A 19,133-nucleotide genomic window follows, 5' to 3' on the forward strand; every position below is an offset into this window, starting at 1 on the left:
CGAGAAACGCCTTATCGCGGCTATCAGGTTCACATGAATTGGCCAATTTATGCGCTAAGATTTCTCATTTGTTTCTATGTTCTACAGCAGTAATGCTATTCATATTTCATACTTCATATTTACATGCGCAAAAAAATTTCAAATATTTTTCATTTATTTCTATTTTCTACAGCAGTAATGCTATTCACATTTCATACTTCATATTCACATACTCAGCGTTACAGAGTGCTACTTTGTTTTTTCATTGTATATGGAGGTAGCTCTTCTTAGTAAGCACCTGTTCACACCTATTTCTTATAGTGGAAGTGCCGTCATTTTGTTTGTTACAGTAACTTTATGAGCCACCAAGAGTACAGAAATATACAGTATCACTAGAACCACTAACAGAACAGAAATACATCACTAGCACCACTATCAGTTCAGAAATACATAAATTCTAAATAAATACAAATACTAAAACCACCTTTTGTACGGGAATACAGCACCAGAACCACCATCAGTACATGAATACAGCACCAGAACCACTGTCAGTACAGAAATATATCATCAGAAAAACATCAATACATGAATACATTACTAGAACCACCATCAGTACATGAATACAGCACCAGAACCACCATCAGTACATGAATACCTCACCAACCTTAGTACAGCAATCAATTGTAATGTCAGGCCAGCCCCATATACAAATGTATTGCATGAACCTACAATTCCCTGGATTCCTTAACAATGGTAAGGAGATACAGTGAGTTCTTGTTACCAGCCATCATTAGACTCTGGAACCTCTGGAACCTAAAGGAACCACAGTAATGATGACATGCTTGACAGTCGTCTCAAAAAACTGCTGAATCCCACTCCAGAGGCTGGCAAAATACAGCTGCCTGGGAGCCACCTCAGACAGCCGCATCAGGTTACCCGATGATCCTCCCGCTCCCCTAGATATGTCCCTTTTTTACTATCCATTGCCATCGTCTTTTTTTTTACCATACATTTTTTACAACACTGTAAATCTGTCAATCTTTTCAACTGTAATTATCCCTTACGATATCACAACCCCCCCTGCTCCATCTATCTTTAGAATGAACTTTGCACACGCTGATTAGATGCTTTAATACAAAATGTATGGTCTGAATCAGTCTATTACTGCCAATGTACATGTGGATTTTCTCAAAGACCAAGAATAATGAGTCTATAATTGTGCCAGTGTTCAGTGTGAACAGAGCAAGATGATATTAAAAATATTTAAAAAACACCAAATTATGAAAAAAATAGATTTAATATTAAACCTGATACAAATATATATTTTTTTAAATACACATTGATTTTTAACACTTATATTACCAGTAGGCAGCGTTACAATTAGATGGCAGAAAAAACAAACAAGGTGAACTAACAAGAAGACAAAGATGCCATGGAAATTGTATTACAATATTGTAATTTTCATTTTTTTTCTCATCTTTAACCTTTAGTCGATATTTATTAAATAACTGTAATATGGATCATTCCTGTAAATGTCACAATTGATGTTCACTATTTAGCTTCAGTTTGTGTATTTCCTGATTTGAAAAGAGGTAATTACCTATAAGTAACTGCATTGCTTACAAATATATACAGACATTCTATACTTTTAATATGTATTTGCCAATTGCGTAATTAGTGTCTCCTCATACCATACAATGGTAATAAAGAACCTAGATTTAACAAGCCCACAGGAGAAAAATGATCCCCCCACTTCTAGCTGATTACATTGCAATGACCACATATCTACATTATGTAAATGGCTCCTTTCCATTCTGCACTGAACACTATCAAATAAAATACTACAGTATTGATTTTCACTAGGGACCAATCATTATAACAATGTACTGACATACAATGTAATGAGCTTCCCGAGCAAAAGCTTTATCCTCCAGTTACCTCATCCAAAAGGTCTTTTCAGGTTGTGTATTGTCAACCGAATAAAATGCTATAATGTCAGTGTTCCCATTGACTGCTTAGTATGATGAGCTGATTCCAAGCCCCAATTTCATTAACCCTTTGACCCTTTAATTGATTGGTCTTATCCAAAAACTGAAATGATGTCCTGACATTTACTTTCAAGTTCATCTGCTACTGTGAACCTGTCAGTAATTACATTGGCTGCAAAAATATGTCTGTAAAATGGTTTTTCTCCACCAGTTAAGCTAGCTAGAGTGGTTATATACAAGTAAACCAAAGCAGATATATGACTTATCAGTGGCATAGCTAAGTTTTTGTTTTTTTACCTTGATTTTGCTGCCTATACCTTTATCTTAAAACTCTGCAGCATCCAGGGCACATGCCCTGCCAACCCTGTCCTATGCTCATGTATTTAACAGTGGACTTTAAAGATTGAGCTGTGCCATGCACAACAGGTGGCAGCTGTGTTCTACAGCTGGCAGCTAGCTCTAACTGCAGCAATCAGAGCTGAGTTCCAATGCCAGCTGGGGGTTTACTGAAATGCTCCATTCAGTCTCAAATATGGCAAAAAGTGTAAAATACACTTTAATACAGAAACACTGTAGTGTATTTTACCCATAATCAAGCTTAAAGGGAATTTGTCAGCAGATTTTGCTATGTAATCTGAGAGAAGCATAATATAGAGCAAGAGCCAACTATGCATCACTTACTGGACTGCTTGGTATATTTTTGGTAGAATCCCTGTTTTATCTGCTATAGATGTAGCAGTGATCAGAATGCTGAGCTGTGTATAATCCTGCCCACACCCGATTGACATTGCCAGCAAGCTACCAGTCAGCAGTGGGAGCGAGGCTGCACAGATCAGCCTTACTAGTCAGGCAGTGATAATCTCCTGCTGAAAAATCACTGATTGTATTAAAACTACAACACAGCCTATTCAGTGACACATCCCTGGAATCAGGCTCTCTTGCCCTATATTATGTTACTCTCAGATTAGATAGAAAAAAACTGCTGACAGATTCCCTTTAAGTCCCCTGGGGCATTAAAAAAAATAAATGTCAAAAATTGTTAAGAAAATGAAAGTAGACAAAACAATACCAAAATATCTTAACTTCTTCTAGAAAGAAAAAATACGATAAAAAATATATAATGCGTATCTCCAATCGTAAACATTATAGGATTATTTATCCGGCACAGTGAACACCATACAAAAAATAGAAAGGAAAATGCCAGAATGGCTGTTCTTCAGTCTTCTTACTTTCCCTACAGCTAAATAAAATAAAAAGTCATAAAAACTTCATATTTACCACAAAATGGTACAACTAAAAAACATGACTTCTCACACATCTATTGACAGAAAAATATGAGCTAATAAATAAGTTACGGGTCCCAAAAGTTTTTCTTTTATTACAAGCTTTAAAATATAAAAAAAAAAACCAATCTGAATTTGGTATTTTCATAATTATGCTGACCTGCAAAATACAGTTTTCTGACTAAATTAAATAAGCAGGCACGTGTCTGACAGCGGCTGTTAACCATTTAAATGTCGCAACATTTCAGACTTGGTCACACAACTGTTTTTCTCTCATCTGAGAAAATCGGTCCGATTATGCTAATCACACTCTGATTATAATGTGATCAGAGTGTGATATGATTTTCTCGGATGAGGAGGAAAAAAAATTCTCCATCTTTTCATTTCAGTCTGTCCGAGAAAATTGGAACGCACTTGGATGTCATTTGAGTGCGGCCAGATTTTTTTTCCATTGACCCATAGACATGAAAGGCCTAGTGTGGTGTGCTAATCGGATGCAAATTGTACATGCTGCCATTTTTTTCCTTGGACCAACTTTGTCCGAGAGAAAAATTGGACATGTGCACGACCCCATAGAATAATATGGGAATGAGTGCTACCAAACAAAATGACTGATAGCACTTGTCCGATTTTTACGGTTGTGTGCACGAGCCCTTAATGGAATACGTCCTGCTAGTGCACACCGGCTCGCATCGGCTCCCCACAATTCAATTGGGGGGCAACGATGGGCTACCATGGCAGCTGAGGGCCTGCTGAACACCACCGCTGCTGCCATCTTGGTACCCCTATAAAACTCAGCTACACATTGAGCTTCAAAGGAGACCGGGATTTTCACTGCATACTGTAATAGTGTAGTATTGCAATATATAGTATAAATAACCAAGTTCAAGTCTCCTGAAAGAACTAAAAAATAAGAATAAAATATATAAAAATAATAGAAACATTCAAATAACCTTCCCTTTTCCTCCATTAAAAATAAGTACATTTAAAAAATAAAAATAGACATATTAGATATTATTGCATCCATTAATTAAGAGACTAGTCCCTGTGCTGCCTCAGTCGACTTTTCACAGGTGATTGACAGGTCTCTTGCTTTGAGAGAGACCTGTCAATCACCTGCAGCAGCGCTAGGAGAAGCAGGTTGTGGATGGTGCCGGACTAGTCTTGTCTCTATGGTCCCCGGCTGGATCTTCTTTTTCTGAGCTGCTGCAGAGGGGTATACCTAGCTGTAATAGTGCAGCCAGGATCTGATTCATGCTGTCCGTGGTTTAGGCAGCATGGATTGAATGACAGATTATCTTGAAAAGTGTTGAAAATGACATTGTGCCTGCAGACTTGTGAATCGTCCCAGTGCACACACTGCATTCCTCGAGGATTCGGTGGGAACAGCAATCACGTAACTACAAGTATGTGATATACACCCTCCTGGCCAGAACCAGACTAGACTGTTTTCGGCGAGTCATCACGGCGTGCAGTGCCTGCGCTGGGACGATTCACAAGTCTACAGTCACATAGAGTGACTGCAGACTTGTCGTTTTAGACCAGACAACCCCTTTAACTACTCCTCACATGCACAGCACCGAGCAAACAGCTTCATACTATTTCCAGAACATGGATGTGAAATAGGAGGACATTTACTAGGTCTTATGTAGCAATCGAACACTGCATAAGTCCTCAAATTAAAGCTAGAGAACATTTAGAATAATTATTGATGAGTTTCTGCTATCTGCCACCCTTACCCATCCTTCCTTGTCTAGATCCTGCACAGTTTTTCGTTGCTTGCCAACATGCAGATCAGCAGCGTGCCTATTGCAGTTACAAGACCCCTCTCCTCTCCTGGTGACTTTCAGTTCTCTGTGTTCATGCATTAATCACTTATCATGCCAGGGCTATTTTTAGATGCACAACTGTACATTAGATGTTGCTATGCTCCCTGCATATTATTCCAGTGCCCTTGTCTGTGCTTGGGCTGCATTTTCTCCAGCACCAGAGACTGGCAGGTCATCATGAAGATCACCCCAGTGCACTCTATGTAAATCTTATTTAACAGCTCCTATAGAATTCCCATCCTGCACATTAATAGTAGCACAACAGCTGCTTGGAAGGAGGGGAAACCACAGCTGAGCTGCTCTTTAACTTTCACTGACTTCTTTATGGGTGATTTTTTTTCTCTCCTACTGATGCTAAAGAGAGCTGAGAGAGTGAAGTGAGTCAATTAATAAATTAAGACATTAAGCAATCAATTTTTGCAGGCTTGTGTGTTACACTGGGTAGGCTAGTCTGTAATGGGAAGATTAATGTGATGCGCTGATGTATGGTAATGTGCTATAGTACATTCCCCAGCACTACCTCTATTCATCAGGGAGCTTCAGTAGGGGGAGGCATCTGTTATTGGCTGCCTCCACTCCTCAAGGATAGCATTCCTGCTCTCTCCATTGGTTAGCACACTGCTGCAAGATTCTAAGCATCTTATTTTGATGATAAATATGAAGGCATGCTAGTCAGTGCAGGAGTGTGGGGCTCACACAAGGCTACACTCCTCTCCAGGACTGACAGGCTCCTCTCTATCCACAGCCCTGAACAAGGCAGGGGGAAGAGGCAGAAAGTTGTTGTGATGCTTTTCTTTACTCAGTGCTTTGGGGCAGTGTTAGATCTTATTCACCTAAGGTTTCAGCATTATCAGGCAAAGAGAGTCTTCTCCTCAGCTGGACAACTGGTCTGTGTGGTCACCCCAACACAAAACTCAAAGGTGAGTCTACCCTGGACCCCCTTTACTAGCCGCTGCACTTGAATATTTCCTTCCCTTCTGCTCAGCAGTTCTCTCCATTCCTTGCTTCTCCCTGCTCGGCTGCTCTGCCAGTGCATTATGTAAGAAGGGCTTTTTCAGAGCATTCATAATAGGATTCATAATTTAATTTGCATGTAAACTACAACTGCGGGGCAAATGGGTTTGTAAGCTGGGAAAGCAATTCCGCTCATGTTCTTTGATGTGAAGGAGAGAGAAGGTTTCCATTGCCTGTACAGATGCCCCTCTGCTGATCGCTGCTGATCGGGGACAGTGACACCCAGGAGAGTGTACAGAGCACAGGGCTAAAGCAGGGAGTTGATGCCTCTCAAAATAAGTTTACACTGGTTGTAGGTAATAGTGATACATAGTGTGCAGATACAAGTACAATGTGGACATGCAGTACTGATTACCTGTAGTCAGCTACAATGTTATCACCATACTTCCTATGTTCAACTGGTGATAGCATCTGATAGTACTTATCTAAACTGATACTAAAGGTATTATTGTACTGGTACCATATTATTGTAGTATTACTATATTATTATACTGTTACCATATTATTGTACTCTTACCATACTATGTACTGTAGCTGTGAACCAGTCAGAAAGTAGAAGCGAGCGCTGTCCATGGCTGGTGGTGCTGAAACAGAACAGATATCATCAGTGTGAAGTATAGTAGCTGGAGAAATGCCCCAACTTTCTTTCTATAGAAAGATCTATCTATCTTTTTTATCTATCTATATTTATATCTATCTATCTAGTTATCAGTCTGTCTATCTATGTCTTATTTATCAGTCAATTATCTATCTCATATTTATCTGTCTGCTATCTATCAATCTATGTCTATATCTGTCAATCTATATGATGTTTGTTTATCTTTCTCTATCTGTCCATCTATATGTCTGTTTATCTATCTATGTATATATCTATCTATATATGTCTATCTATCTATTGCTTGTCTATGTATGTGTCTGTTTATCTAACATTTATCTATGTATTTGTCTGTCTATCTATGTCTATCTATCTACTTAGATATCTTGAACTTGGACTTTCAGTCATTAGAGAGGTTCTAAGAGTAAAATTGTGGCTATATGTGTAATTTAGGTTTATGTGAGTGAGAATGAGGTATATAATAGACTAATGTTACTACAGGTCAGGTATGACAATTTATTACTATTTATGTATGCTGTGCAGTTTAATATAGTGCAGCACATAACTATTCTGTGTTAAACATTTGCCATGGACTGACTTTTTATTAGTCTGTATAGTTTATAAATGCTCTTATTACCCCTTTTATTCAAGTTGCTCCCTTACATTAAATTGTCAGGTAACGGTATCTAACTGCGCTGCAATATACAGATGTAAACAAAACATTTCATGGTTCACACTGTTTAGTTGCATGGATGGAGTCAGCAACTGTTTTGATTCTCTTTATGGGTATTATTAATTGTGAAGCCATGGCAGAAATCTGTATCAGCAACTTAGCTGCTATATATATCTCATTCTGTAGTTTAGTGAGAGAGCCAATGTGTGGGAAGCAGGTAGAGATGTAAACAAAGAGATGTGGGATGAAGAAATGTGCTACAATCAGTCTATAACAAAGAGCTGCTCTGACAGGTCCTTTTTGTTTGGGGCCTTAAAACAGTCTATTAGATGTGATTTTCTAGAATTAAAAGCTTCAAATTGCTTGATGTTCTCATGCACCATATCTTAATTATGCAATTGTGCCCATTGCTAGAATTTTTTCCACTAAATGAATCTGCATGAGCTTAAAACACTACAGAGTCATTTAATCATACTCAATTGCCAATCTTATGTTCATTCTGTCCAGAATGGACTAATATGTATAGTGATTCTTCTACATATATAACTGTGTGATTGTAAAAGCATCCATGGCAACTGATTAGACTTTATCTTTGCTCATTCTGGTCTAATAGGTTGAAATAAATGAAATTTTCGGAGGCACGTTTGTCCTTAAGGTATTTCCATACATACCAAGAACTTGGGTCAATGAGAACTTGACCTATGGACAGTGCATGTTGTCAAGCATGGCAAGTGTTAACAATAAATAAATAAATTAAATAAAGGCTTGGGTGTATTTAATCACTCATATTATTTTCTCTTTTACACCACAGTTTTTCCCATTTTTTTAAAAGGTTGAGCTTCTCTGATGTTCCTTGGTCATTATATAAGATCTAAGCTGTGACAGGCAGATAATTTATATTATGTATTTTGCATCTATTAATAACACAAGCCTACTGAGCGAGCTAAGCTTGATCAAAAAGTTAGAAGCTCTGAGATTTATCAGGTATGTGTAGTGCTAATTCATACTTTATTCAAGAATATAACAGATAGACAAATGTTTTTGAGGGCTTTTTCGTGAGCCTCTCAGACTGGGAATTTCTAAGCTATTTCCATACAGGAAAAATATATATCTTTGTACCGTGCTAACCAGTAGATAGAAAAATATTTAGATTTTAGAGTCCTCAGAGGTTGATACCTTTTAATGTCTAATTGAAAAGATGGTAACAAATTGCAAGCTTTCGAGACTACTCAGGTCTCTTCATCAGGCATAGTATACCACAAAATCTGAAGAGTCACAACAAGACACAGAAATAATGTAACAGATGACACAAGTGACGTGAAGCAGAACTATCATTATGGGAGAGGGATAAACATTTGTGGCCGTAAATATTGGAGCAGTTCATAGATAAGGAGTGTGAAAGTTTTATTGCCCTGTGATTGAAGTCTAGTCCATGGTTATGATGCCCCCACAAGGTCTGAGAAGCATATTCCTTAGTTGATATGCCTGATGACGAGACCTCAGTAGTCTCAAAAGCTTGCAATTTGTTACCATCTTTTCAGTTAGCCATTAAAAGGTATCAACCACTGAGGACTCTCAAATCTTAATACTTAGTTGATATAGAAAGACATAAATCCATGCAATACATTCATTCCTGCACTGAGTGTGTCAAAGGTTGTCATTAGTAGAGATGAGTGTTGTTCTACTCGAACTGTTCGCCAATCTCAAATTCGAGCTGTTTTGGGCGGTGTTCGAGCCGTTCGGCGAACACGAACAATTTGAGAAAAATTCGGCTGTTCGAGGTTATGTTCGATAACTGTTCGTGCACCAAAATCATAACTGGATTTTTTCTCAGTAATGATGAAAATTAATGTTAATACGCAGTTTGAGTGTACAGCGGGGTGGGGGGAGGGGCAGGGGATGGATCTCTGCAGGAACAATGAAGATTTCCATTTTTTTTCCTCTTTCCCGCATTTACAGTGGGGAGGTGCAATCTGTCAGCCTATCAGCAGCGCACACACGGAGCGAAGTGCTTTTTTTCACACAAGCAAGGGCATGTGTCATTGGCAGTGTATGTCACATGTCCTTGCCCTATAAGACCAAGCCATTTTCCCCGTCGCCACCATTTTCTCACTGCTGCAGCTGCGTGTTAGACGGCACCGCTGTTGCTGTGTGCGCTATACCTTGTTAATTTCAAGCCAATTTTCGCACAAATCTACAGATAGCTTGGGAGTAGGGAATAGTTGTGATTGCAGTCCTTTTAAGGACTAGGTTACAGCATTTCCTAAGACTTTTATCAGGCAGGTCTGTGCTCTTAAATAGATAGATTGTGGGAGTAAAGACTAATTGTAATTGGAGTCCTTTTCAGGACTAGGTTACATCAGTTCCTATCAGTTTTTGCCAGGCAGGTCTGTGCCAGTGCTGTGCAAGTTTTTTTCACAGCATTTGGCTGAATCTAGCAAAGCTAATCCTTTTTGGCCTATTGCAGAGTGTGTTAGTCAGTGGAGTAGCCTATCTGTGTTGCAAGATATACCACCTGTGTATAGAATACCAATTTTTTTTACTGCACCTAGTGAAGTAAAATCTTTTAGGCATAGCATCATTCTATTAGTCCATCTATACTGACCTCCATCAGGTTGCAAATTGAATATAATTTTTTTCTGCATCTAGCTCTGAAAAAATATTGGGCTTCTAGCTGTGTGTGGGACTTGTTCTATTAATCCATCTATACAGACCTCCATCAGGTTGCAAACTGAATATATTTTTTTCTGCATCTACCTCTGAAAAAATATTGGGCTTCTAGCTGTGTGTGGGACTTGTTGTATTAGTCCATCTATACTGACCTCCATCAGGTTGCAAATTGAATATATTTTTTTCTGCATCTACCTCTGAAAAAATATTGGGCTTCTAGCTGTGTGTGGGACTTGTTCTATTAATCCATCTATACAGACCTCCATCAGGTTGCAAACTGAATATATTTTTTTCTGCATCTACCTCTGAAAAAATATTGGGCTTCTAGCTGTGTGTGGGACTTGTTGTATTAGTCCATCTATACTGACCTCCATCAGGTTGCAAACTGAATATATTTTTTCTGCATCTACCTCTGAAAAAATATTGGGCTTCTAGCTGTGTGTGGGACTTGTTCTATTAATCCATCTATACAGACCTCCATCAGGTTGCAAACTGAATATATTTTTTTCTGCATCTAGCTCTGAAAAAATATTTGGCCTTCTAGCAGTGTGTGGGACTTTCTCTATTAGTCCATCTATACTGACCTCCATCAGGTTGCAAATTGAATATAATTTTTTTCTGCATCTAACCCAGCCAATAGTTTTGGCCTAATACCACAGTTTGGCCACTCAGCTCTGCTCGGTTCCCATCCATTGTTTTTTTGTGCAAACAACTCCAGAGTTGTTAATTAGTTAACCACCAAAATGAGTGGAAAAAGGCCTGCTGCTGGTGGAAAGGGGAATAGGCGTGTTGGGAAGGGGAAAAAAGGTTGTGTCCGTGGGGTAGGTGTTAAAGCAACAGTAACATCTGCAGAAGAAAGACCATCTTCCAGCCAAACTAAAATGTCTACTTCTTTTAGCGGACAATGTGATAAGATCCCTTTCTTACGGCCACACCAATCGCTACAAATTCCAGATGAGGCACAAAAACAGCAGGTGCTTCAACGGATATCAAGTGCTCCTTTAAGTGGGCTCTCCTCCACATCAACTTCAACATCACAAATACTCCAGTCCTCAAAGGTGTCACCCCAATCGCACTAGCTTCCTCACAGCTCCCAAATCTCCAGCTGCCCGTCTGAGTATGAGGTAGAACAGATGGTTGAGTCTGCAGAGCTGTTTACTCATACTATAGCCTGGGAATCAGAGGTCGACTCCAGCGCTTCTGTGAATCCAGACGAGGAAATGATCTGCACTGATGCCCAGAATCTTTATGAGTCGGATCCAGGACCAGACGCAGAAGGTTCTGACCATAATGTAGACCCTCATTCCCAAACTGTAACTCCTGTTGGTGGAGACAATGAGGAAGACGATGATAAGACTCAAATACCTGACTGGAGCGACAACTTTAGTTTTTTGTCAGGGCAGGAACAGGTTGGCTCTGAGGACGACGGGTGTGATAACGCACAGGGTGATGATGATGAGGTTGGAGATCCCACTTACTGTCAACCCACAGTCAGCCAAGAGATGAGGTCAGCAGAGGAGGTGGAGGAAGATGCTAGTGACGACGAGGTCAGGTTGCGCCTTCCTGGACAGAGACGTAGTACTGGAAGCACGTCAACAACTGCGTCCTCAAACACAACTCTGCCTCTCACCACAAGTCGTGGTGGCTCTTCAGGTCGCATGGGTGCTAAGCCTTGCATAGCCTGGGCATTTTTTCAGATCGATAAAGATGACCCAACTCGTGTTATCTGTAACATTTGTCAGCAAAAGCTAAGTAGAGGCCAAAAAATACATAGTTTGAGTACTTCATGCATGAACCGGCACATGGACATGAAGCATAAGTTGCAGTGGGAAGCTCAGTGTGCTACAATGCGACCTAGCCGGCCGGGCCAACCACCGTCTGCCATATCTTGTGCATCCGCGGCCTCTTCATCCTCTGTGACTGGGGGGACAGCAGTCACACCTGTTTTGGGGCGCAGACCTGCCACCTCTTTACCCGCAACAGCCAGCGTGATTGGCAGGTCATCATTTTCTTTGGAGGTGGTAACACCAGCTGGTGTTGAGCGCTGTCCGACATCGATAGCACCACCTTTGGATCAAGGCAACCTAACATGTCCGCCTGCATCTTCCTCACAGACCAGCAGTTTGCCGGGGACACCCTTATCAACCCCGTCTAAGCACAATAGCCAGCCCTCGGTCCCTCAGATGTGGACAAGTAAAAGACCATTTCCTCCTAGCCATGAGAAAGCTAAGAGGTTGAATTTCACCATCTGCAAGTTCTTGGCTACAGAAATGCTGCCTTTCCTCCTGGTGGACACAGAGGATTTTCGAGACCTTATGTCCGTCGCAGTGCCCCAGTACCAGATGTCCAGTCGGCACTACTTCTCAAAGAAAGGTGTGCCTGCGCTCCACCAGCATGTCGCACACAACATCACCGCTTCTTTGAGAAACTCTGTGTGTGACAGGGTGCATTTCACCACAGACACTTGGACGAGTAGGCATGGACAGGGGCATTACATGTCGCTGACTGGGCACTGGGTAACTATGGTGACAGCAGGACAAGGGGCTGCTGTCCAAGTCTTGCCGTCCCCACGAGTTGTGCGTCAATCCTCTTTATGTCAAAGTTCCTCCACTGCTTCTGCCTCCTCAACCTCCTCTCGGTCTTCCACCTGCACCCAAAGCCTGTCTGGTCATGCCACAAGCTTTCTAACTGCGCAGAAGGGATCCTGCACACCTCCTTACTATGCTGGCAGTAGGGCTCAACGTCATCAGGCGGTTTTTACATTGAAATGTCTGGGAAATGTGAGTCACACAGCTGAGGAGTTGTGGTCAGCTCTGGAGAACCAACTTCATGAATGGTTGTCTCCACTGGACCTGAAACCAGGGAAGGCCGTGTGCGACAATGCTGCAAACCTGGGTGCGGCCCTTCGCCGGGGCAATGTCACACACGTGCCTTGTATGGCTCACGTGTTGAACCTGGTTGTCCAGCAATTTTTAGCCCACTATCCCAGACTAGATGGCCTTCTGCAGAGGGCACGGTCGCTGTGTGCTCACTTTCGCCGTTCGCATCCCGCAGCTCAGCGACTTACATCTCTACAGAAGTCGTTGGGCCTGCCACTTCACCGGCTAAAATGCGATGTGCCTACCCGGTGGAATTCAACTCTGCACATGTTGCAGCGACTGTGGCAGCACCGACAAGCCCTGGTGCAATACGTTCTGACGTATAGCCTGGGCCAACGAGATCCAGAGGTGGGGCAAATCACGCTGGAGGAGTGGTCTCAGATCAGGGACCTATGCACCCTTCTGCACAGTTTTGAAATGGCGACGAAGATGTTTAGTGCTGACGATGCCATTATCAGCATGACTATTCCGGTGATTTACATGCTGGAGCACATGTTAAACAGAATTCGGAGTCAGGTGGTGGCACAAGTGGAGGTTGAGGAAGTAGAGGAGGAGGAGTTGTATGCGGAAGGGCTAACATCTGCAAGGTCCAGACGGTCGGCAGCACCAAGGCGGCAGGCATGTGAGGGTGGGGGAGATGGTTTTACCAGGGCGCATGGTAGCAGCCAAACTAGTGAGGAAGGTGCAGGAGCCCAGGAAGAAGTGGAGGACGAACTGATGGAAGACTCATCAGATGAGGGAGACCTTGATCACATTTCTGTTGTGCGAGGTTTGGGGGAGAGGACAGAGGAAGGAAGCATGATTGTTACCTCGCCACCAACACAACAGGGACTTGGTGCTCCTGGATGCGCAACACACATGAGTGCCTTCTTGCTGCACTACCTGCAACATGACCCTCGAATTGTGAGAATTAGAAATAATCCTGACTACTGGGTTGCCACACTGTTAGATCCCCGGTACAAAAGTAAATTTGCAGAAATTATTCCTGCCATAGAAAGGGATGCACGCATGCAGGAGTATCAGCAGAGACTGTTGCAGAATCTTACATGTGCTTCTCCACAAAATACCAGTGGTGCACGTAATGAATCTCACAGTTCCAACTTGCCAACCGTGGGACCGTCAAGTGTTCAGCACTCAAACCGTAACAGAACCACAGTATCTGCTGGTAACATCAATTTTGCGGAATCATTTCACCACTTTTTTAGCCCATCCTTTGCAAGGCCACAGGAGACAAGAAGTCTGACACATAGTCAACGCCTAGAGACGATGGTACAGGAGTATCTCCAAGTAAACATTGAAGCCATGACTGTGTCACTGGACCCTTGCTCTTTTTGGGCTTCCAATCTGGATAAATGGCCGGAGCTAGCCACTTACACCTTGGAGATCTTGTCATGCCCCGCAGCCAGCGTTCTGTCTGAACGTGTGTTCAGCGCTGCTGGTGGTGTGCTCACAGATAAGCGCACGTGGCTCTCCACTGATAATGTAGACAGACTCACGTTCATAAAGATGAACAAATCATGGATCCGAAACGACTTTTCTACCCCTGTGTCATCCTGGGGAGAGTAAAAGCTTGATGATTGGTTAAAATCACCCTACCAACCGTTTTAATCTTTCAAATTACTAATCATGTTTATCTGTATCTTGGCTGGAAAATAATTTGAGCTTTGTAGCAGTGTGCAGCACTGATTCTATTAGGCCATCTATAATAAGCTCCACCAGATTTAAAATTACTAATCATGTTTATCTGTATCTTGACTGGAAAATAATTTGGGCTTTGTAGCAGTGTGCAGCACTGATCCTATTAGGCCATCTATACTAAAGCTTCACCAGATTTAAAATTAATAATAATTTTTAGCTGCATCTAGCCCGGAAAATAATTTTGGGGCTCCGAGATGCGCAAGACACATAAGTGCCTTCTTGCTGCACTACCTGCAGCATGACCCTCATATTGTCAAAATTCGAAGTAATCATGACTACTGGGTTGCCACACTCTTAGATCCCCCAAACTTTTCGATCAACCTTTTCATTTTAATAAAGACCAAAAAAATGGTCATTTTTCAAATTATAAGCATTAGCAGGTTGTTAGAAACTGAAATCAAACAGTTTTCAACTCAAAACTTTATTCTAGGTGATATTACATTTTCACATAGGACCCCTTGTTCGAAAGGAGCTTCTGAACTCTCTCCATTGAATTTGTCAGGTTTTGGATGGTTTCTGCTTCAATTGTTTTGCATGAGGACAGAATACCCTCCCAGAGCTGTTGCTTAGATGTGAACTGCCTCCCGCCATCATAGACACTCCTTTTAATGATGCTCCAAAGGTTCTGAATGGGGTAGAGGTCAGGGGAGCATGGGGGTCACACCATAAGTTTGTCCCCTTTTATGCCCATATCAGCCAGAGATGCAGATGTTTTATGTGCAGCATGAGATGGTGCATTATCATGCAGAAAAATGATCTTGCTGTGAAATACACGGTTCTTCTTCTTGAACCATGGCAGGAAGTGCTGTTTGAGAAAATCCACATACATTATGGAGTTCATCTTTAGCGCCTTCAGGGATCCTAAAGGGGCCGACAATCTCTCTCCCCATGATTCCAGCCCAAAACATTACTCCACCTCCTCCTTGTTGGCGCTGTAGCCGTGTTTGCGTGGGGTGTCCATCAACCAGCCATCCTCCACTCCATCCATCTGGACCATCGAGCGCTGCACAGCACTCATCCGTGAACAAAACAGTTTTGAAATCAGTCTTCATGTAATGTTTGGCCCACTGGAGCCGTTTCTGCTTGTGTGAAGTGGATAGAGGAGGTCGACAGGATGGCGTATGCACAGCTGCAAACCTCTGAAGGACCCTGCATCTTGTTGTTCGGGGGACGTTGGAGGCACAAGCAGCTTCAAAAACTTGTCTGCTGCTATGACAAGGCTTTTTTGCCGCTGCTCTTTCAACCTGACGTAATTGCCTGTAGGAAAGAGTCCTCAATTTGCCCTTATCAGCACGCACACGTGTGTACTGTGAATCAGCTACATACTTCTTGATTGCCAAGACACTTCATCCTGATCATCGCACAATGTTGATTGTAGTCATGCCTTGACCTAAACACTCCACAATTTGTTGCTTCTCAGCAGCCGACACATCCTTTTTCTTTCCCATTTTGGCAGAAAATGTATGCTGCTTAATAATGTGAGACAGCCTTCTTAAGTAGTCTTGCCTTTCATTGGACACACCTGCCAAACTAATTAGCACAGGTGTCTGCAATTGCTTACAGTGATATAAAGAGCCCTGACACACATCACCATCAATGAGTTTAACTGACAAACAAACAAATTCTTCCCTTATCACTCCTAAACACTTTTTGCATAATAATTTGGAACACAGTGTACATGTGCTTTTCCACAAAACACCAGTGGTTCACGTAGTGAATCTTACAGTTCTAACTTACCAACCGTGGTCTGTATGGAGTTGTTCAATAAAGGGCCCAAAATTAAGATAACATAGATGGGAGAGGTGTCTATGAATAGGAATTCCTAAGTATTTGATACCCTGTGAGGGCCAGGCAAAGGGAAAGTTGGACTGGATGGAATCCTATATGGATTTGGGGAGGGAGACATCGAGGGCCTCAGACTTCGCTGCATTGATTTTAAAATTTGACCATGTAACAAAGTGATCTATTTCAGCCATAACAGCATGGATGGATATTTGTGATTGAGTGATATATACTAGGACATCATCAGCAAATAGAGAGCACTTGTACTCGGTGCCTCCCACCTCAATCCACCTAATATTGGGGTTATGGCGAATTGATGAGAGCAGGTGCTCCGTCACTAGGATGTATAAGAGAGGGGACAGAGGACATCCCTGCCTTGTCCCATTGGTGATTGTGAAAGGTGATGAAAATGTTCTGACGCACCCCCTGGGCCTTGGGACACCCGGAGCCGGACCCTTTTTGGTGGATGCTGGTGGTTGTAGTCTACGTGGCGGCGACCCGGTTCCGTGGCTCAGGGCGGTCAAACCAGTGGCGGAACAATTTATGTGGTTTTGATGTTTAAATGTCCGACTACGCCACCCGTGGATTGCGGTCAGAGTGAACCGCCGCTCCAGGGCAGACCGCTGAGGCTGGTGTTGTGGGTGCAGCAGAGCGTAGCATAACTCCCCACGGGAGGAGTATAGCCTCAGGGCAGTGTATGCGGAGGATGGGGGTGATGGTGCAGGGCAGCAGCAGTAACGACACGGAGTCAGTGATGCAGTCCAGGGCCTTTACTCACAGTTCTTATTATCCAGACCACGACTGCAGGTAACGGCTGCCCACTTCGTACTGTACTCACCAGGTGAGGGGCTCAGACAACTCCCAGATAACTTTGGAGTGCTTCACAGGACCCCCTTTGTGTGTCCTTTGTCTGGCCTTTCTTACCAACCCTTCTGTCCGGCTGCCTCGGGCCTCCTCTTGGTAAACTTGGCGCCAGTTTCCCTGACCCTATGTGGTGCCTTCCTAGCGGGTGTAGCGAGGGGCTGCGCCACATAAAATGTCACAGCCTCCTGTTTCTAGCTGAGGGTCGTTTCCTGCCTCCACTAGTTTCGGGGACCGGTCTCCCCCTTTGGCCTGACCCCTCCATGCAGGTGGATTCGGGCGTGCGGTGGCGACTCGCCCGTCCGCACCCCTGAGATCCCTTCGTTCCTCGTTCCTGGAGCCTTCTCCGCTCCTCTTCCTTCCTTCTCCCTCTTCCAGGCCTGGGCCTCTGTTACTAGGCCCGCCTCCGGAGCAGAGCTCATGCAGAGCCCCTGCTCCCTGCCACTTCTGCTCAGACTTCTCTGCACTGAACTAAGATGGTGCCCACCTGTTATACTCCCTTCTCAATGCACCCAGGAACTGCATCCTCCCTGCTCCTGCACTACAGGGTTCCCCTTCCTCAGTGTTCCCTCCCCCCACTCCAGCCAGGGACAGGGACTGTCGTGCCCATCTCAGGGGCATATTGGTCACCCTGCCCCACGGCAATGTGGTGTAATGCATGCAGGTGTCGGGTCCTGATCCACACTACATCCTTACCTGAGAGTGAGATGCAATACCTCTGTAGCAACCGAGCCCTCAGGGTGCTACAGTTCCATTTATCTTCAGCCTAGGTGACGTATTGCGATACAGGGCCGTGATTTTGGCTATAAAAGGGTCCCCTAGACCCCTACCCCAAGCTTTTTAAGAGAATCATATATGGCGTGCCAGGAGACTCTATGGAATGCTTTCTCAGCATCCAACGAGAGTATCTAATTACAAATTTTTAACTGCATCTAGCCCAGGAAATACTTTGTGCCTAGTAGCAGGGTCTGCTAGTCAGCGGATTATCCCGGCTGTTAAGCAAGCTACACCACCTGTAGTTTGGACACTTAATTTTTTCAAAGGAAATGCTTCGGGACCACGGGATACTCAGTGAAGAGCATCAGGAGGCACCCCAAGGCATAGGGGCTCGGACTAGCAGTAGGATGCCTTGCGGTGGACAGCCGAGCTCGATCCTTATAAAAGCTTTTTAACTGCAGCAGCTTTAGTGGACGCTACTGGAGCTGGAATTACGCGGCTGCTGGCATGAGACTTGCCCTCCAATAGATCCTTGTAAATGGATTTAAAGTGTATTTATTCAAATTAGAGAGACAATTTAAATTAAAAAGCTTAGAGTTGCCTCCACCACAGGGGGGCTCGCTCGACCCACCAGCGGACAGGCACCAGTATTGGGAGAGGGGGGCTGGCCGTCAGGGTTCACCGCGGCTCTGGCACAAACCCGGCGACACGGAGGTGGCACGGGCAGGAGCGGACTGAACGTGTCGGCTTCTCACTTTTTGGATTTTAGAAGGGCATGACATGCCTATATCGGTGTCTCCCCCTCCTTTTACTCCTCCACCTCTTTTCTTTTCGCATGACTATATGTACTTGTCACTTTTCCATGTGTTAGTTGTGTCTTCTGAGCAGTTTGTCAGCTTTTGGACACCTTTGAAGGTGTTTTCTATGTGTTTCTATGTGATTTTGTTTGCCTGCCATTGGTTTTAACGGTGTTCGAAGGTGTTCGACGAACAGTTCGACGAACAGTTCGGCGAACACACGGGTGTTCGACGAACCGAACCGAACTCGAACACTACGGGGGTGGCTCAACACTAGTCATTAGTTTGTTTTCCAAGACCCTCCTGTCTCTCTGAGATTTGAAGTTACCTTTTATAATTTCATGTCCATGATGCTGTTATCAGGGATA

General features: G+C 43.2%; 1 protein-coding gene across 1 annotated transcript in view; it reads left to right on the forward strand.

The window, feature by feature from the left end:
• The first annotated feature begins 5,594 nt into the window (after positions 1-5,594).
• Positions 5,595-19,133, forward strand: part of SIAH3 (siah E3 ubiquitin protein ligase family member 3) — a 161,383-nt gene continuing 147,844 nt past the window's right edge. Inside the window, exon 1 of the mRNA XM_073663845.1 lies at positions 5,595-5,999. Coding sequence (XP_073519946.1) covers positions 5,745-5,999 — 255 coding nt within the window. The 5' untranslated portion in view covers positions 5,595-5,744. The remainder of the gene's footprint in view (positions 6,000-19,133) is intronic.

Source organism: Phyllobates terribilis, unplaced genomic scaffold (assembly GCF_046119375.1).
Source record: "Phyllobates terribilis strain yellow unplaced genomic scaffold, ASM4611937v1 Scaffold_2__4_contigs__length_985480577, whole genome shotgun sequence".
NCBI lineage: Eukaryota > Metazoa > Chordata > Amphibia > Anura > Dendrobatidae > Phyllobates > Phyllobates terribilis.